The sequence below is a fragment of the Ranitomeya imitator genome, chromosome 6 (genome assembly GCF_032444005.1).
Source record: "Ranitomeya imitator isolate aRanImi1 chromosome 6, aRanImi1.pri, whole genome shotgun sequence".
Lineage (NCBI taxonomy): Eukaryota > Metazoa > Chordata > Amphibia > Anura > Dendrobatidae > Ranitomeya > Ranitomeya imitator.
Window position 1 is genome coordinate 88,761,413 of NC_091287.1, and position 20,280 is coordinate 88,781,692.

The 20,280-nt window shown below is 42.2% G+C and overlaps 1 protein-coding gene across 1 annotated transcript; it reads right to left on the minus strand.

Annotated features, from left to right (window-relative positions):
- Positions 1–15,877: 15,877 nt before the first annotated feature.
- On the minus strand, positions 15,878–19,999 carry NPVF (neuropeptide VF precursor). Its single transcript, XM_069732457.1, has 3 exons — positions 19,848–19,999; positions 17,181–17,620; positions 15,878–16,206 (listed from the first exon to the last, which is right to left on the minus strand). The coding sequence occupies exons 1-3, from the start codon at positions 19,983–19,985 to the stop codon at positions 16,182–16,184; spliced, it is 603 nt and encodes a 200-aa protein (XP_069588558.1). The 5' UTR covers positions 19,986–19,999; the 3' UTR covers positions 15,878–16,181.
- Positions 20,000–20,280: the final 281 nt, after the last annotated feature.

The window sequence follows — 20,280 nt, forward strand, 5'->3', positions numbered from 1 at the left end:
GCCTACACTATTCTGATTTGTCACTTACTGACACTTTAACAATTGCAAGAAAGCATTACAATGTCATCCACCCACCTGCATGGAGAGTTCCTGTTCTGAGCAGGCACATTCAGGAGTTAGAAGACAGGAAAATGCAGCTGGATGGAAGCAATGCTTTAAAATGTTTTCAGCAAATGCAATAGGGATCATGCATGCTACTATAATATGACCCGGTACAGAGTTGTAAAATGCACCCATAGACATTTACAGGCTTATGCTGCACCTCTATGCATACCTTTTTTATTTCTGGCCTGTAAAGTGAACCGGTCAGCAGGATTGTGCACAGTAACCTACAGACAGTGTCAGGTCGACGCCGTTATACTGATTACAATGATACCTTGGGTGATGAAATCCGTCTTGTGGTTGTTGTTTAATTTTTATTTTCAGTTTTTAATTAATAATTTGCTCATGCTTTTGGGCGGCCTGTGGGGCGGTCTTAATATGGTGCTCTGATTTGGTATTCATAATGCAGACTGCTGACAGGTCACTGATCCCTCACTGACCTGCCCCCTAGTTTACATAATGAATACCTAACATACTGAAGAAAAAAAAATCCTTCTGCAGGCAGGGGCCAGCCGTGGCAGCTATCGGTGTACCTAGCTGAGATACGATAGCTGCTATTGCACATGCGCCGACGGAGCCATATTGCTAGAGAAGAAAAATTTTTTTCCTCCTCTAAGATGGCGCCGCCCGTGCCTGCACAGTAGCAGTTTTCAGTATTTTCAGGTATTCATTATGCAAACTAAGGGGCAGGTCAGTGAGGGATCATTATGTCATTATGAATACCTAATTAGAGCACCACATGAAGACCCCCACTGACCACCTCGGAGCACGGGCATCTCATTAACTAAAAACTAAAAATAAAGATCAAACAACAACCACAAGACGGATTTCATCGACCAAGGTATCATTGTAATCAGTATAACGATGCCGACCTGACATTGTCTGCAAAAATAGTTCCAAGAAAGTGCTTAGTGCAAAAAAGGAACTTAGTATGTAAATACTTTTGAACAAACTGTTATGCCGGTACATATGAACATATACTCCACATATATAAATCAGCAAAAAACATTACATGCATAGATTTAAAGAACAAATGTTTGCGAAACGTCGTAGGGGTCAGGGATGTGCGGCTGTCCTGGTCTCCTCTATACTTTGGGACTGTTGGTTCTTTCAGGTGATGTAACTCTTTACATATATCTATTTATTAGCTTTCATGATATTTTATTTTATTTATTATTTAAATCTATGCATGTAATCTTTTTTGCTGATTTATATATGTGGAGTATATGTTCATATGTACCAGCATAACAGTTTGTCCAAAAGTATTTACATACCAAGTTCCTTTTTTGCACTAAGCACTTTCTTGGAACTGTTTTCTCTTATTTGAGACTAAAACTGAATGCCTTGGTCTATTTGTTAACTAATTGTGTAGTGCATTACACTCCTGTGCCTTAAGATCCCAAACTGTTTAGTTGGCCCAGACTACTTTTACGCACATCCCCCACTTGGAGGTTGTTCCCACCCTGTTTTTTACTCTATATTTCATTTTTTCTTTATGTATTATTTTTTTCTGACTTTTTTAATTATATTTCAATAAATTATGAAATTTTATACTGTTACTGGAATCATTTTATATCCCTAGATGGTATAATACTGTTATTTTGGGTAATGTGGGTAAGGGTTCTGCCTATGTAGATAAGTTTGTGTTCATTGCAGAGGCGTAGCTAGGAATTTGGTTCAGGGGGGGCGAAGCTTCTGAGTGGGCCCCTAACCAGGTAACCTTGATTACAACTCAGTGACGCACCCTAATAGTGGAGGAGAACCTCAGCAGATGGACCGTGCTATTACTGAAGATAATCTCTATATAAAGACCAACATGGATATTACCGCCATATGGTCAGTTGTAGATACCAGTCCTACAGAACATAGATCACAGCGCAGTTACAGATAATGACTTACCGCTGACGTTCTTTATGATGGAGTCGTCACTTTTCCCGTCTTTTCCATCTGGCCCAGACCGACATGACAACTTCTTCCAGCCACGACTCGGCTGCAGAGAATACAACAAAGACACATCTCACTTCTCATATTCCAGCCCCAACACCATCTATTGACAACCTGCACAAACTCCTCATCCTGCTGATACCCCAATACTGAGCCACTGCTGCCGTATGTGTCCCTATTACTGCACCTGCTGTGTGGTTCTCTGTGCCCTCTAAATTCTAAGGCACCCCTCTATAATATAGTAATGCCGGGTGCAAGTGCCCTAGAAAACAGTGCCCACATTTTGCCCCCTAGAAAGTAATATTGCCATGTGTGCCCCTTTGATAGTCACAGTAACCTGAGTTCCTCTATAACAATAAGTGCCCACTTTACATTTAATAATGTCCCGAGTCTCCCCCTGTACATCTCCCCTATACACAGTATGATGCTCTCTTATACACAGTATACTGACCCCTTAGTAGCCTCCAAACTGTTTGATGGCTCCAACACTGTAATCCCCACACAGTGTGATGCCCCTCTAGATAGCCTCCATATAGTATAATGCACCAGATCGTCCTCAATATAGTATAATGCACCAGATAGTCCTCAATATAGTATAATGCACTCCCCATAGGCAGACTCTATAGCACAAGGTAGCACCCCGCAGGCAGACCCTGTAGTATAAGACAGCACCCCTATAGGCAGACCCTGTACTATAAGGTAGCACCCCTATAGGCAGACCCTGTACTATAAGACAGCACCCCCATAGGCAGACCCTGTAAAATAAGACAGCACCCCCATAGGCAGATTCTGTAGTATAAGGCAGCACCCCTTAAAAAAAAACAAAACCTCTTCTTCCTGGTTCTTGCGCTGCTCTGAGCTCCCGCTCGTCTCCTGATAGTGGGCGCAGGTGTCAGACACTGACAGGGGGATGATGGGAGAAGGAGAGCAGCGCTCCTTCCCTCATCATTGCGGTCAGCTGTATTGGCTAAATGCTGGTACAGCTGACCCTGCGATGACAGGCAGGGGGCCCACTGCTGGCACCATAGATCGATTCTCCCTGCTCTGCCGCAGAAGGTAACTGTATCGCCGATACAGTTACAGTAGCGTAGCTCCGGGTGGGCCCCCTCTGAGCACCGGGCCTGGGGCACCCACACCCTCTGGTGCTCTGAGTCCCTTGCTGGCTCCGAATCAAGTAAAGTTTTCAGAAAATCCGGAATGCCATGAAATCATTTTCTTTATTTGAAAAAATTAAAATAGACACATGTCATGACACATACTTATTTTAATTTATGCAAATAAAGAAAATGATTTCATGGAGAGCCAGATTTTCTGAAAATAGTAATAAAATTTAGGCTGGTTTCACACATAACGTTTATCTGAAAAACTCCATGCATTGATTGCATTTTTTTATGTGGACATATGCAAAGGGTAACTGTGCTTTCAAGTAACATTTCAGAATTAACCACCCACTGTGAGTACATGAATAATATTGGAAGTTGTTGTCTACTTTTACAATAGTTTTTAACTCTGCACACACTATCTCTAATATGCAATCCGCCCTGAACCTATAATAGTTGGAAGCTAGCTGGTATGATCTCTGCGACACACAGCACACCACACAAGAATGGATTTTTGCTTTTTGTTCCTTTTTTAGCACACATAAAATACAGCAGCCTGGCAGACTTTATCCTTCCCAAAGAAAATTATTCAGTGGAGTCACAACATAAAGGTGCAGTTACAGAAGAGCATACCCTTCAACTTGTAAAGGAAGAAAGTGCGATATGTATTGCAACATTTACACAGTTATTGTGCCCACTATGCTCCCCCTTATATACACAGAGTACAATATGCCCACAGAGAATTTACACACACAATTTGCCTCAACAGTACTGCCAAACACTTACATTCTCATGACCCTACAGTACCCCCAGCAAACTATGATGATCCTACAGTGCCCCAAAACAGTATAATGCTGCTACAGTGTCCCCAACATGTCATGCCCACAGAGCCCTAAACACATTATGTTGCTGCTGCAGTGTTCCCAAGACAGTATGATGTCCCCACAGTGCCTCCAGCACAGTGTAAAGTGCCACAGCCCCCCGCATAGTATGATTGTCCCCATAGCACCACACAGAGGATGAAGGCACCAACAACTCCCCTGTACAGTATAAAGTTCCCACAGTTCCCCTACACACAGTATGAGCCAGGGAGGTGGCACTAAAACCAGGGAGGGTGGGTACCTGCTGAGTTTGTTATTTTATGTACTCTATATGATTTGGGGCCCACTTTCCTGAGTGTGGACAACCCCCATTACTAATCGCCAGGGTCGGACTGGGACTAAAATTCAGCCCTGGCATTTGAAGTTACACAGGCCCACTTGTCACATGTTGACTGTATAATATCTTTGTACACTTGTAGGTTACAAGAAGTGAGGGGAGTATAACACCACAATATAACAGATAATCACAGCTGTATCCAGCATTACAGCTCAGTCCTATTTATTGCTTTTAGTTGCAGTACCAAGAAAAGCCGCTACTTTACCTACATAACTGGATCTCGTAGAAAAGCTAATTCTGATGCTCCATAAACTTTGCCTACAGCCACTTTTGGTTCCACTGCGCAGCACGAGACCCGGTGACTCTGAAGAGCGGTGACATCAGTAACGTCACCGCTTTTCAGATATTTCGGGTCTTGCGCTGAGTTTGGTGAATGTGAAGAGCGGTATTGTTACTACCGTCACCGCTCTTCAGAGTCGCTGGGTCTCGCCAGGTCTGGGCTAGTACTGGGGGTGTCTGATAGACACCTCTCCATTACTTACACCAGGGATTGATAGCAGCTGACATTACGCAGTTAACATCAACCCTAAAAATCATTACACATACCAGAATTAAATGCTCTGGCAGCTGGGAAAAGCAGTAGAGTTAGCGCTTTTCCCAGGCGCCGGGTGCTAATTACAACTGTCATCATCCTTGCCTGGTCTCCCTGTGAAGCATTTCTGTTGTATTTACATGCACTGATCTCAGGCCGCTAAACGAGTATGATCGACAATACTGAAGTCGTTCGCTTGTTTCCCGGCCTCTTACACCAAATGAGAAAGAATGAAGGGAACAGAACAATCACAATTAGATCAATCTGTCCCCATACCGTATAATGTTATCAGCAGCACATCTACAGTTTACACCGGTGATGTGCTGCTGAGAACAAGGATTTCTGTTCCCACATAAACAATTCAATCACTCGATGAATAGGCAGCATTTTGCTTGTTTAGTATAACACACCCCATAGTCCTCCATATATTATAATGTGCACCTCAGTCCTCCATATAGTTTAATACACTCCTCATAGTCCTCCATATATTAAAATACACTGCTCAGTCCTCCATATAATAATAATAATAATAATAATTTTTATTTATATAGCGCCAACATATTCCGCAGCGCTTTACAAATTATAGAGGGGACTTGTACAGACAATAGACATTACAGCATAACAGAAATCACAGTTCAAAATAGATACCAAGAGGAGTGAGGGCCCTGCTCGCAAGCTTACAAACTATGGGGAAAAGGGGAGACACGAGAGGTGGATGGTAACGATTGCTTTAGTTATTCGGACCAGCTATAGTGTAAGGCTCAGGTGTTCATGTAAAGCTGCATGAACCAGTTACCTGCCTAAGTATGTAGCAGTACAGACACAGAGGGCTATTAACTGCATAAAGTGTATGAGAACATGATGCGAGGAACTTTTTTTTTTTTTTTATTATAAATAGGCCACACAGGGATCGTTAGGTTAATGCATTGAGGCGGTAGGCCAGTCTGAACAAATGAGTTTTTAGGGCACGCTTAAAACTGTGGGGATTGGGGATTAATCGTATTAACCTAGGTAGTGCATTCCAAAGAATCGGCGCAGCGCGTGTAAAGTCTTGGAGACGGGAGTGGGAGGTTCTGATTATTGAGGATGCTAACCTGAGGTCATTAGCGGAGCGGAGGGCACGGGTAGGGTGGTAGACTGATACCAGGGAGGAGATGTAGGGTGGTGCTAAGCCATGGAGTGCTTTGTGGATGAGGGTAGTAGTTTTGTACTGGATTCTGGAGTGGATAGGTAGCCAGTGTAATGACTGGCACAGGGTAGAGGCATCGGTGTAACGGTTGGTGAGGAATATGATCCTGGCTGCAGCATTCAGGACAGATTGGAGCGGGGAGAGTTTTGCAAGAGGGAGGCCGATTAGTAGAGAGTTACAATAGTCCAGACGAGAATGAATAAGTGAAACAGTAAGAGTTTTTGCAGAGTCGAAAGTAAGAAAAGGGCGAATTCTAGAAATGTTTTTGAGATGCAGGTAAGAAGAGCGAGCCAGTGATCGGATGTAGGGGGTGAATGAAAGGTCAGAATCAAGGATGACCCCAAGGCAGCGGGCATGTTGCTTTGGAGTAATGGTGGAACCGCACACGGAGATGGCAATGTCTGGCAAAGGTAGGTTAGTAGAGGGAGAGAACACGAGGAGTTCAGTTTTTGACAGGTTTAGTTTCAGATAGAGGGAGGACATGATGTTAGAGACAGCGGTAAGACAATCACTGGTGTTTTCTAAAAAGGTCGGTGTGATATCAGGAGAAGAAGTGTATAATTGGGTGTCGTCAGCATAGAGATGGTACTGGAAACCAAATCTACTGATTGTTTGTCCAATAGGGGCAGTATACAACGAGAAGAGTAGGGGGCCTAGGACTGATCCTTGAGGAACCCCAACAGTAAGGGGAAGGTGAGAGGAGGAGGAACCAGCAAAACATACAGTGAAGGATCAGTCAGAGAGATAGGAGGAGAACCAGGAGAGAACGGTGTCCTTGAGGCCGATGGAGCGGAGCATAGTGAGGAGGAGCTGATGATCCACAGTGTCGAATGCTGCAGAGAGATCCAAGAGAATTAGCATGGAGTAGTGACCATTAGATTTAGCTGTTAGTAGGTCATTAGAGACTTTAGTGAGGGCAGTTTCAGTAGAGTGTAAAGAGCGGAAGCCAGATTGAAGAGGGTCGAGAAGAGAGTTATCTGAGAAATAGCGGGTAAGACGGGAGTGGACCAGGCGTTCGAGGAGTTTAGAGATGAAGGGAAGATTAGAGACAGGTCTATATGTCCATATAGTATAATACACTCCTCATAGTTCTCCATATAGTATAATGCACCGCCATAGTCATCCATGTAGTACAATTCACTTCCCATAGTATAATGCACCCCATAGTTCTTCATATAGTATAATGTATTCCCCATAATCCTCGATACAGTATAATGCAGCCCACATATAGTATAATGATGCCACCCCAGAGTATAATGCAGCCACCCCACAGAATATATTGTAGCCCCCTGAGTATAATGTAACCCCCCAGAGAATATAATGCAGCCCCCTCATATAGTATAATGCAGCCCCTGCATATATAATATATGGTAGCCCCCTAATAGAGCATAATGGAGCCCCCCATAGAATATAATGTAGCCCCTCCATAGAATACAATGCAGCCCTCCTCATATAGTATAATGCACCTCCCCATAGAATATAATGTAGCCCCCTCATAGAGTATGATGCAATCACCCCTCATAGAATATAATACATTTAATACATAGAATATATTTAATACATAGAATATAATACAGCCTACCTCCCCATAGAATATAATGTAGCCCCATAAAAGAGTATGATGCAATCCTCCATGATAGAATATAATACTGCCCCCCATGGAATATAATGTAGCCCCCCAGAGAATATAATACAGCCCCCCATAGAATGTAATACAGCCCCCATAAAATGTAATACAGCCCCCCACAGAATGCAACACAGCCCCCCATAGAATGTAATACAGCCGCCCATAGATTGTAATACAGCCCCCATAGAATATAATACAGCCCTCCTCCCCATAGAATGTAAAACAGCCCCCCATAGAATATAATACAGCCCTCCTCCCCATAGAATATAATGCAGCACCCCATAGAATGTAATACAGCCCCCCATAGAATGTAATACAGCCCCACATAGAACATAATACAGCCCCCCATAGATTGTAATACAACCCCCATAGAATATAATACAGCACCCCATAGAATGAAATACAGCCCTCCCCATAGAATGTAATACAGCCCCCCCATAGAATGTAATACAGACCCCCATAGAATGTAATACAGCCCCCATAGAATGTAATACAGCCCCCCATAGAATATAATACAGCCCGCCACAGAATGTAATACAGCCCACCATAGAATATAGTACAGCCCCCATAGAATGTAATAAAGAGCCCCATAGAATATAATACAGCCCCCATAGAATATAATACAACCCCCCATATAATGTAATACAGCCACCATAGAATGTAATAAAGCCCCCCATAGAATGTAATACAGCCTCCCATAGAATATAATACAACCCCCATAGAATGTAATAAAGCCCCCATAGAATGTAATACAGCCTCCCATAGAATATAATACAACCCCCCATAGAATGTAATACAGCCACCATAGAATGTAATAAAGCCCCCCATAGAATGTAATACAGCCTCCCATAGAATATAATACAACCCCCATAGAATGTAATAAAGCCCCCATAGAATGTAATACAGCCTCCCATAGAATATAATACAACCCCCCATAGAATGTGATACAGCCCCCCATAGAATGTAATAAAAAAACACTCAATCCTCACCTCTCCTCGTGCCCCGCGCTGCTCCTGGCTCCGGTCTCAGTAGCTGCAGTGACAGTCTGCCCGTCACACAGCAGGTATGCGATGATATGATGTCATCGTGCACCCACAGTGTCAGAAGCAGAGCGTGGAATGATGGGAGAGGGAGCGTCAGCGGACGCTCTCTCCTCCATCATTGCATTGAAATGTTTTGGCGTCATAGATGCCGGTATATTTGAATGCGGCGGCACTGGTGGGAGGGGTGAGTCGGCGCTGGCGCCGCTGACAGCAGCACAATGTGCAGAGATCGAGAGGCCCACTACTGGCACCGGCCCTTGTGGCATTTGCCATAAGTGCCCGATGGCCAGTCCGGCCCTGCTAATCGCTTTAAATGTCCTGCGGAATCTCAGTAATGCTGTGAATGAAACGTCCTCCCTCTGGCATTTCTGTGCCGATGTGATGAGTGTGTAGTCCAGGAAACTGTTTCCTTAGGGTTCTATAGCCTGATATACATAGGCATAGATACTGTTTCCCAGGACATAGAAGTAGCCAAAGCCTGTCCAAACCTAACATTACTTTTCAATTATAAAGGTGTCTGCTCAGTGATCTCTAGGAGCAGCCTGCATTGTGCCATATGAATGAAAGCACCACAAGTCAATAAGGTTCTGGAGTTGGATTAACCAATTGCTTTTAAGAATTCATAAACTTTTTTTTACTATGTTTGAACTTATTGTTCCTTGTGGTTAAAAGTTTTATTTGTTATTTGCTACATTTGAATAGTAGATGCTAAACATAGTTTAGACATTACAATAGCACTGACGTAAAAGAAAAAAAACATTTGTTAGACGTACTATATGTATAGCATATATTAATTGTCTTTTTTATCATGTGCTTTTATCTTATTCTCATTGGTCTAGTAATTTGTCAATTTTTTACCTATTTTTATATAATTTTTATATCTTAAATTCTTATCCTACATTTTATATTGCTTACTTTTATTGTAACATGTGACTGTTTAATGGGAATACTGCTTTGATTGGCTGCCTCTCATTTAATTACCCCATCCTTCCTGTCATTAATAAAGTTCCTCCTGATGAAGACGGAGCCTCCGTCGAAACCCGTTATGGCTAAACCCTATCCCTGTGTCTGGCTCTCCTTCCAGCGCTCCTGTGACCATTTTCTTTTCCATAAACATTGCTCTTATCCTCCCTTGGAGCTTCTCGGCTGGAGCTGGACCTGGCATCTTAATCATTCCCCGGGCTGCTTCCTGAGCGCTCCTCTATGACCGCTTTTCACTGACTTTCATTCTTATATAGAAGATGGCATACACCATCATAAAGTGCACCTATGTATATTAACAGACAGAGAAGCTGCCTGGAATTATTATTCCTGGTAACAACATCGCACTGTTATATAACCAAATATTCTATTTTACTGTGATTTTTTAAAGATGAAATGAGTGTATATTCCATTTTGTCACCATATATATTGGAGGAAAGTCAACCAAACATTTCACAGAATAATATAAGGATAATTAGCGTAGGGAAACCAATAGGCTCACAGAAAGCAAACACAAAAAATCATCTTTAAAACGTTAAAGTTTATACTGTACATAAAAGATTGAAGCTGCCCCTTTGATTAACGCTAATAGTTATAGTTAAAAAATAAAGAACGAATGCAAATATGCTGGAATGTGGGTCGATACTTAGCTGAATCTAAACGAATCAACTTGCAATGTTCTTCTCATTATGGAGCGTCAAATACTCAAACATGGCACAATGTTAAATCTCTGTTTGTGACTTCCAGATGCATACCCCTGTACCACTTCACTACACCACTCTACTTCCCATTATATGCCCCATTTTCTTTGACACCACTATGGACACCGACGTCTACCTGGACATTTTTGAAAAGTTGGTGAATTAACTGTATAATTGTGAGTTAATGGAAGGTTATTTTCAGCAAGATGGAGAAACGTGTCACACATAAGCAAGGAGCATAGCTGGAATTGAGTCCTTTTTCATCTACAGGGTAATTTTAAAAGGCCTTTTCCCACCTCGGTTGCTAGATCTGACACCTGACTTCTTTCTTTGGATTTTTCTGTAGTTTCTCATACTTTGTACAAACAGTGGTGTGACCCCCTTTTCTGGGCTGGGCATTTCATCTATACAGTTTTCCATGGACGAGTGACTGAACAGTCGGGCTCCTGTCCTGCTCGGCCGTTAATTCACATTGAGACCGGCTGACACAAGGTAAGGGTTTAATACTAGAGACAGAATAGGAAACAAAAAAGGATAATGCCAGCTCACCGCTGAAGTTTATAGAAGTCCAGCGTGCACAGAACCAAGCTTGATAAAGATCAACCGTGTTCGAAACGCGTCGCTTGCTCCTTTTCCTGTCCACCATATTTTTTTTTTTTTTTTTTTATTGTTTTTTGATGGAATAAAGATTACTCTGAAAATTTTACAAGAAGCTGGAACATTTTTTCCTTTTTTTGCAGAGACACTATAGGACAAAGCTGATTGGGTAAACCTTGTCATGGAGGGATGGCTTTTAAGCTTTTAGCCTATGTCATTTACATGTACTATTACTATTTACTTGCTCTAAGGTACAGCGGGTGAAATAAGTATTGAACACGTCAACAATTTTCTATGTAAATATATTTCTAAAGGTGCTATTGACATGAAATTCTCACCAGATGGTCGGCAACAATCCATCCAATCCACACAGGCAAATACATACAACCACAGATGTCCATAAAAGAAGTTATGTGTAATAATGAGAAATTTCACAGGGAAAAAGTATAGAATCATAGAATGTTAGAGTTGGAAGGGACCTCCAGGGTCATCGTGTCCAACTCCCTGCTCATAGAAGGATTCACTAAACCATCTCAGATGTTTGTCCAGCCTCTATTGAAGACTTCCATTGCAGGAGAACTCACCACCTCTCGTGGCAGCCTGTTCCACTCATTGATCACCCTCACTGTCAAAATGTTTTTTCTGATATCTAATCTGTATCTTCTCAATTTTAGTTTCATTCCATTGCTTCTCTTGTTTCCGTGCGCAAATGAGAATAATGATGATCCCTCTACACTGTGACAGACCCTCAGATATTTGTAGTAAGCTATTAAGTCTCCTCTTAGCCTTGTTTTTTTCAAGCTAAAGATTCCCAGATCGTTTAACCATTCCTCGTAGGACATACCTTGCAGTCCGCTCACCATTCTGGTAGCTTTTCTCTGAAATTTCTCCAGTTTTTCAAACTATGACTAAGGGCGCTTATAACGCGACAGAAACGCGTCAGTGTTCTCTATGTTTTTAACCATGGGTTGAAATGCTGGAATAAAGATTTTTGAATTTTAGTTGGAGCGCCCCCAGACACAGGGCCACGCGTTTCGGTACCGGGCCTCTCTGGTTCAGTTCTGAGGCTGTCACGGTGGCTAGACCCGGTCCGCGACCCTGCTAAGGAGCGTCCAATGAAGGTGGTGGTACAGTCGGTCAGGGGTTCGTGATGCCACCTGTGGTGTTCGGTCAGGGTGACCGACGCTGCTGTGGGGTCCGCTGGGGTGATGGAATGGCAGCCGGATAGTATTCCTTCCCACAGGTGAAGTATGTCCCCAGGGCTTCCCAGTAAGGTGGATGGTGATGGTGTGAGGTGCAGGCAATAACGAGGACACAAGGTTGCAGTCTCTTTACCTTTTACTGAAGGCTTCAGTACACTCAGTCCAGAGCACGTTCGACCGGGCTATCAGAGACCGGCCGGTCCGATGGGCACATCCAGAGTTTCCCTCACAGATGGAAATCGTTGCCTACCAATAGCGCCTGTGTGTTGTAGTCCTACCCTGCTGAGCATTCGGAATAGTCCTCACAACTGCTGTTCTCCTTCGTTCGTTCTCTACAGCTCTCTCTCTCTCTCTCTCTCTCATTCTTTGGTTCCAGATGTTGCTAGTTTCTAACGTCCCCCAGATATAGTATGGCTAGGATGCCACCCGTTTGACGGGAAGGCTTAGAGGTCTTCCGGGACCCTAGAGACGCCCCTCTCCCAATGTTGCCCCCTATGTCTTCGTAGGTGTAAAAGGTAGACAGCCAACCTATAATCAACTGTCCAGCGGAATTTGAAGTAAGGCCTGAAGTCAGTTACTCCTACGGTGATCCGGCCACCGACTATGTGCCTCAGTAAGATGTTGCCTTCCTCTATCGGCATGACTCTTACTGGCTCTCCTTTGTGCGGATCTCGTTTACACTGTTCCACAATATTCTTCCCCTCTTGTCTCTTTCTTAGGATACCGCCGCAAGGTGTGCAGGCGCGGTTCCGTTACGTTCTGTTCTGTTTGCTAGGCGCCTGCCAGGTTCCCACACCTGACAGGGACCCCCTGTGTCTTCTCCCTGCAACACCCCCCGCCCCGGCATGTTGCCTAGTTCCAACCCAGTCAGCTTCTGACTAACTTCCTCCCCAGCCCCTAGTTTTACCAGTGTGAGGAGTGGCCCAATAAATAAAGCCTTTTGCTCCCCCTAGTGGCCAGAGTGTGAAGGGTAATGTGTTCTGGTGATACCTGGTCAGGATAACTCTTTAGTGCCATCGGACGTACCGCTACTCGCCTTGGGGCCATACTGCAACGACCAGATCTCTGGGGCGCATATTAATGGGTTGATGTGCCGGATCTATTCCTCTCCAGTTTTCCTACAAGGCTGTGCTCACCAGCGGTGCTGGCACCCACCTGTGTTTCAGATTGGACTCAGCCTCATTTGGTTGCTTTTGGATTACGTCGACAGCTCCAAAACCTCCAGTTTTTCAGTCTTTTTTAAATGTGGTGCCCAGAACTGGACACTATTTCAGATGTGGCCTGACCAAGGAGAAGTAGAGGGGATAATTACTTAACGTGATCTACACTCTATGCTTCTTTTAATACGTCCCAGAACTGTGTTCGCCTTTTTTGCTGCTGCATCACTCATGTGAAGTCTGTCATCTATTAGTATACCTGGCTCCATGTTCTTTCCTTTTTAGAAGATAGGGACAACATTTGCCTTTCTCCAATCTTCTGGGACTTCTGCTCTACTGGACTTTTTAAAGATTCTGGCTAGTGGTTCTGCAATTTCCTCTGCTATCTCTTTTAGTACCGTAAGATGTAATTCATGAAGAAATAGAGGACCAAAAACTATGGAAAGTCATGACACCAAGTGGAATCTATCAGTTTCGAGTCATGGGGGTTGATGGGGTTCATACTACCAGTATTGGGGAAAATGAAACATGTGAGCTTTTGCGTCGAGTCCATGTGGATTTAAAATCTTAATAGTCTTGCTCCACATGGTCTAAGTTATGAACTTCTATTCATGGACTTTTATAAAAAATAGAAGACCATTATCAGGGACCTTTTTAATCTCCACAAAGGTTCGAGGCTAGTGCTGACACTCTTTTAAAAAAAAAAGAAAAAAAGAAAAAAAAGAGGATCAGACCCAGCAATATATGAGAAATTCTGATTCCTTTATTTCAAGGTTGTTGTTTTTCATTTCTTTCACTTATTTTTTTTTCTCGCTTTTTCAGTCAATAAATTTTATTCATGTCAAAGTGATATTTTGCTCACTCTCGTGCACATTCTCCAGCCTTGGATTGCAGTTGCTGAAGTACCTGTATGCCCTGATATACAGCATTCTAATATGGAGTATATATGCCCCAATCCAGCTTGCGAGACGAGAAAAGGACCTTTTATTATTCCCACCTGCTGGGCGGTGCCCTAGGGCTACAATCCTTTTGCCTCCTGATACCTAAGCCACTGATCCTAATAAATACTGAGAACAGACATACAGTACAGACCAAAAGTTTGGACACACCTCATTTAAAGATTTTTCTGTATTTTCATGACTATGAAAATTGTACATTCACCCTGAAGGCATCAAAACTATGAATTAACACATGTGGAATTATATAGTTAGCAAAAAAGTGTGAAACAACTGAAATTATGTCTTATATGCTAGGTTCTTCAAAGTAGCCACCTTTACCTTTGATGACTGCTTTGCACACTCTTGGCATTCTCTTGACGAGCTTGATGAGAAAAATCTTTAAATGAGAAGGTGTGTCCAAACTTTTGGTCTGTATTGTAGGTGCATAGAATATTGGGAAAGTACAAAGGAAAATGGAATGGACAGTACACAAGAAGACTGTAAGCGTCAAGTGATTGAAAAATAGACTAGTGAAACTGAGGTCCGGTACACTAATTTCTTTGAAGAACAAACATCATTGTCAGCTATGTGCTTGTGACATTACCATTCTTGTTCCAACGAATGGCTAATGATTGCATGTGTTTCCCAACCACCCCCTTATAACAGATGTCAGGAAAAAGAAAATTGGGCATGCTGAATTTTAATATACCCGATATGGGGCCCTGTCTAGATACACAACTGGCAAACATGTCCGCCCCTCGGTTTATAGAACATATAGAGAATCTCCCTTTATTAACCAATAAAGTTAAAGGACTTTTTCATTCTTTTTTAGCTGATTTACATGACTAATTAAACTAAGGCGAGAGTCACGTTTAATCATATGTCTGCAGACACCCAAATGTGAGCTCAGCCTATACTGTCATCGCGAGTACACTGCCCTCTAGTGGATCTTATATTATCTATCACTGTGGTCCGTACAGTAATGAAAGGATTATCCTGGATCCGCATTGAAAATATACAACAATAACAAGGAGAAGATAGAAAATAAAGTGACATCCTCATATATTTTATTATAAGCTTTCGAGACTACTCAGGTCTCTTCATCAGGCATAGAATAATACAAAATCTGAAGAGTTATACTTAACAGGGCACAGGAATTATGCCATAGATAACAAGCAGTCACTTCACGTCACTTGTTTTATCTATTGCATTATTTCTGTGCCCTGCTGTGTATAAATATGTGACCCTTCAGATTTTATATTAGTCTATGCCTGATGAAGAGACCTGTGTAGTCTCGAAAACTAACAACTTGTTACCATCTTTTCAGTTAAAAGGTATCAACCACTGAGGACTCTCAATTCTAAATATTTTTCCTGGCTACGCAAAGGCACAAACCCGTGTGCTTGGTTTGAACAGTCATTTTGTGCTGGCAGACACCAATTTAATATATACCACTCTCTAAGCTCCAGGTAAAGACTCACCTGTAATTCATGCAATTTATTGCTCAGGACTAAAACTGAGAAAAAACAAAAGACAATGGTATTTTAGATTCAGTATTTCTTTAATTTACGGTACAATATGGTAATAATACAATTTGGCGTCATACTTTGCTAGATGAAATATGCTTAGCCATTGTGGACACTTTGTGCAGTCATTGCTGTTATTCAGGAATGATAGTTGTCTCCAACAAGAACCCGATTTCACAACTGTGTACAAAGGGCGAGATTCAAGCCATCCGAGTATATAGTCCTTTCAAGATCATCAATACTTAATGGTAAGAAGTAAAACGTCAACAGCCCCGAGATTTGAATGAATGGCAATTTCCCAGTGCTACATCGAAGACTACGCTCCTAGTCATACGTCATTATCTGGCTCCTGAAATAGAAAAAAAAGGATTTGTACTAAGGGACAGCATGGGACGGGGTTTACAATCTGTGACTCGTTATCTGTTGTGACACTGCAACCCAAGCCATTTATTATACTTTACTAATATAGCGCCATTAATTCCGCAGCAATTTACAGACATCATCATCCCCAGTGGGGCTCACAATCTATATTTCCTATCAGTATGTCTTTAGAGTGTGTGAAGAAACTCACAAAACAAGAGGAGAACATACAAATTCCTTGCAGTTGCTGTTCTTGGCGGGTTTTCAACCTAGGATCTCAGGGCTGCAAAGCTACAGTGCTAACCACTGAGCCATCATGGTGCCTTATTGTGCGCTGGAGTTTGTAGCGTTAGAACAGCTTGAGTGCCGACGGTTAAAGAGTACTTAATTAGGAAGCCATGTAAGCTGACAAAGCGGTATCCTCACAAAAAGACAAACTTTATATTAACAAGCTGCAATTTCAGTTTAGACAAATATTGGAAGTCAGCATATGATTGGTGCAGCACGGTGGCTCAGTGGTTAGCACTGTTGCTTTGCCGCGCTGGGGTCTGGGTTCAAATGCCAACAAGGTGAACATCTGGAAGGAGTTTGTATGTTCTCCCTGTGTTTACGTGGGTTTCCTCCTAAGCCTTAAAGACAATACTGATAGGGAATTTAGATTATGAGCCCCAATGGGGACAACAATGATGTATATAAAGCGCTGTGGACTTTAGTGGTGCTAAATGGGCAAGTAAAATAAATACATTTGCTTGACATCTGCAGTACATCACAACTCGACCATATACTTAAGATCTAGATAATTGTTCTGGTTAAAAAACAAAGCATTAATAATAATTTTCTACAACCCCTTTAAAATAAAAACAAGTACTTCACATATTGCTTTTTACCTTTCCGCAGCGATACATCCCCATATATAACACATAGCACCGTGTCACACTAGTTTTGTACATTCGCACATCATACCTTTCATTGCTTTCTTCAGGGCGCTTTACTTCTGGAGCGTGGTAGCTCTTATCATGTTGTAATCGTAGAAGATTAGGTGTTCTGCCAAAACGAAGAGGTAGAGAAGCAAACGATCGCACCAAACGACCACCATATTGTGATCTCCCAAACCTCTGGGGCAAATTCGCCGCCGACTGGATCTTTCCTGGTATGTATCTTCCAAACCTAAGAGGTAAGTTTGGGACGCTCTTTCCCACTTTGTCATCAGATGCTCTTCCAAATCTCAGTGGAAGGTTGGCAGCAGGCTTCAGGTCCCTCTCCTCAAGGAATTCCCTCTCAAGTATTGGAAAGCTACTATATTTGCTCATGACGGGAGAAGTCATCTCACTTAATCTTTTTGGTCCCAAATATTGAAACTCATTAGAATTCATATTTCTCAGGTTCTGGACATCTTCTCTGGACTGTGCACAAAAAACAAAACATTTTAAAAAGTTTACAAAAGTTTTGTTCAGAACTGTAGTATCTTATTCCCTAGCAGGACAAGGACTGAGCATGTTGAATTTCAACATGCCCAATCTTTGTTTCTTCCCCAAGTATCTAATCTAATGTGTATGGAAAGCTTTACAGAATGTTTTCTTGTATCCAATAACTGAAGGTCTCTTTGTCCTCATCACTTCTGCTATGGTTTAGTTAAGGTACCGTCACATTAAGCGACGCTGCAGCGATATAGACAACGATGCCGATCGCTGCAGCGTTGCTGTTTAGTCGTTGTGTGGTCGCTGGAGAGCTGTCACACAGACAGCTCTCCAGCGACCAACGATGCCGAAGTCCCCGGGTAACCAGGGTAAACATCGGGTTACTAAGCGCAGGGCCGCGCTTAGTAACCCGATGTTTACCCTGGTTACCATTGTAAATTTAAAAAAAAAAAAACACTACATACTTACATTCCGGTGTCTGTCGCGTCCCCCGGAGTCAGCTTCCCTGCACTGTGTAAGCGCCGGCCGTCACCGCTGTGCTCTGCTTTAAGGCCGGCTGGCGCTGACACAGTGCAGGGAAGCTGACGCCGGGGGACGCAACAGACACCGGAATGTAAGTATGTAGCGTTTTTTTTTTTTTACATTTACAATGGTAACCAGGGTAAGCATCGGGTTACTAAGCGCGGCCCTGCGCTTAGTAACCCGAAGTTTACCCTGGTTACAAGTGAACACATCGCTGGATCGGCATCACACACGCCGATTCAGCGATGTCAGCGGGTGATCCAGCGACGAAATAAAGTTCCAGACTTCTAGCTACGACCAGCGATGTCACAGCAGGATCCAGATCGCTGCTGCGTGTCAAACACAACGATATCGCTATCCAGGACGCTGCAACGTCACGGATCGCTATCGTTATCGTTGTAAAGTTGCTCAGTGTGAAGGTACCTTAAGTATTGAAAACTAGAAGAGTGTTTCCTGTGATGGAGATGGAAAACAATATACAGAATGTTATACTGTCAGGTGTCCTAAAATAAATAGCATTTTCTTATGGCACCTCTAAATAGCCTGTATCTTTTTTCACATATTCTTTCATTTTAATTAGGTTCTTTAAGATTAGAATTTTTTTTTGTTGCTTTTTTGCCAGAAACAGCGGCCCTCCCAAACATGGACGGTTTACGGTATTTCAGTTAAGTCTCATCTATTTAAATAGGGTGGGCTTCAATAAGACACAGAGGACATGTGTTATTATTTACTGCAGAAAGTAGACACATTTTTTCTAATCTCATAAACCTTCATGTTCTTTGGAATACAGAAATTGAAATAGAACACACCTAAGGCAAATGCAATGTATTTCTCATGTGATTATATACACCAACGTTTCTATTTCCAAAGCGCTCTACACTAGCAAAAAACACAGCATGCTGATTATTTTCCAGACTAAATAAATGATTCTTTACCAAGTTCAGAAAAAAAACATCATAGCCAATTTGGCTGCACCACTTCTGTTTATGTAAGTTATGCAAGTGATACAATTTCGACATGAGTTACTTTGTCTGTTCCTAGCACGGCAAAACTAAAGTTGAAATATGCGCACTGCGTAAGAGCACATTCACACTGTGGCCATCTCACAGACAAAGAAACAAGAAAAAATAAAGTGAGCATATACCATATAGTTAGTAAATAAGAAAACAGTAATAGTACATGTAAATGCTATTTTCAAAAACGCATGAAATCCATCACACCGCGACAAGATATACCCGCTCGGGACGGTCCTACCGTATCTCTAGTGTTAAAACCTAACCTTGTGTCAGCCGACCTCAATGTGAATAAGGGCAGAGTAGGACCGGGGTCCGACTGTTCAGCCACCAGCATAAGTTGGTATACATGCAATGTGCAAGAGCACGTTCATACTGTGGCCATCACAGAGAAAAACTCAAGAAAAAAGCAAATTGAGCATGTACCCTATAGTAAGTAAATAAGGAAACAGTAATAGTATATGTGAATAACATAGGCTGCCTAGTTAACTAAACTCAATAGACTATTTTTTTCTTTACTTACTATAGGGTATATGCTCATTTTTTTTTTCTTGGGTTTTTTGTTCCTAGAACAGAACAAAGACAGTTCCCAAACGGAGATGTGAACCCTTTTGGCCAATTTAGTCAGCCGTCCTAAATAAACTAGTCGGCATCATAGTGGAACATGAAAAGCTTACCATAATAAAGTCCTCATATTTCTCTTGACTTTCCGGATTTGTTGCTGTCGTCTCTTCAGAACAGACAGAACAGGCAATGAGAATGGAAAAACTACAGAGAGAAAAGAGCATAATGTTACTGGATGACAACCTGCCCATTTTTGTTGGTTGTGCAGCTCATTTAGAGAATCCTAGTTGTTGGATATATATAGTATTTGAACAAAAAGCCAACGCAGACAAGGACATATTCAACTATTTCCTGTGCCCTAATTAATACAGGAGCCTTAAATTAGACCACAAAGAATTAGAAGAATTTATTTACAAATTCATGGACATTAAAATTCTAGGTACCTGAATTGTTGTATCAAAATTAATTAGATCTTTGGAAGACGTAACAATTATGGCCCCCATGAGCTGGCATCAATTAGCACATAGTCCGCATTTTAATTATTTT

Bases quoted from the DNA above. Each gene is read 5' to 3' on its own strand.
- NPVF (XM_069732457.1), bottom strand. From the start codon at position 19,985: ATGGGCAGGTTGTCATCCAGTAACATTATGCTCTTTTCTCTCTGTAGT. The intron at 17,621-19,847 runs GTAAGCTTTTCA...TTTTGTGCACAG, and splicing joins AATATGAGGACTTTATTATG to TCCAGAGAAGATGTCCAGAA. The intron at 16,207-17,180 runs GTATGATGTGCG...TTTCTATTTCAG, and splicing joins CCTGAAGAAAGCAATGAAAG to GAGCCAGATAATGACGTATG.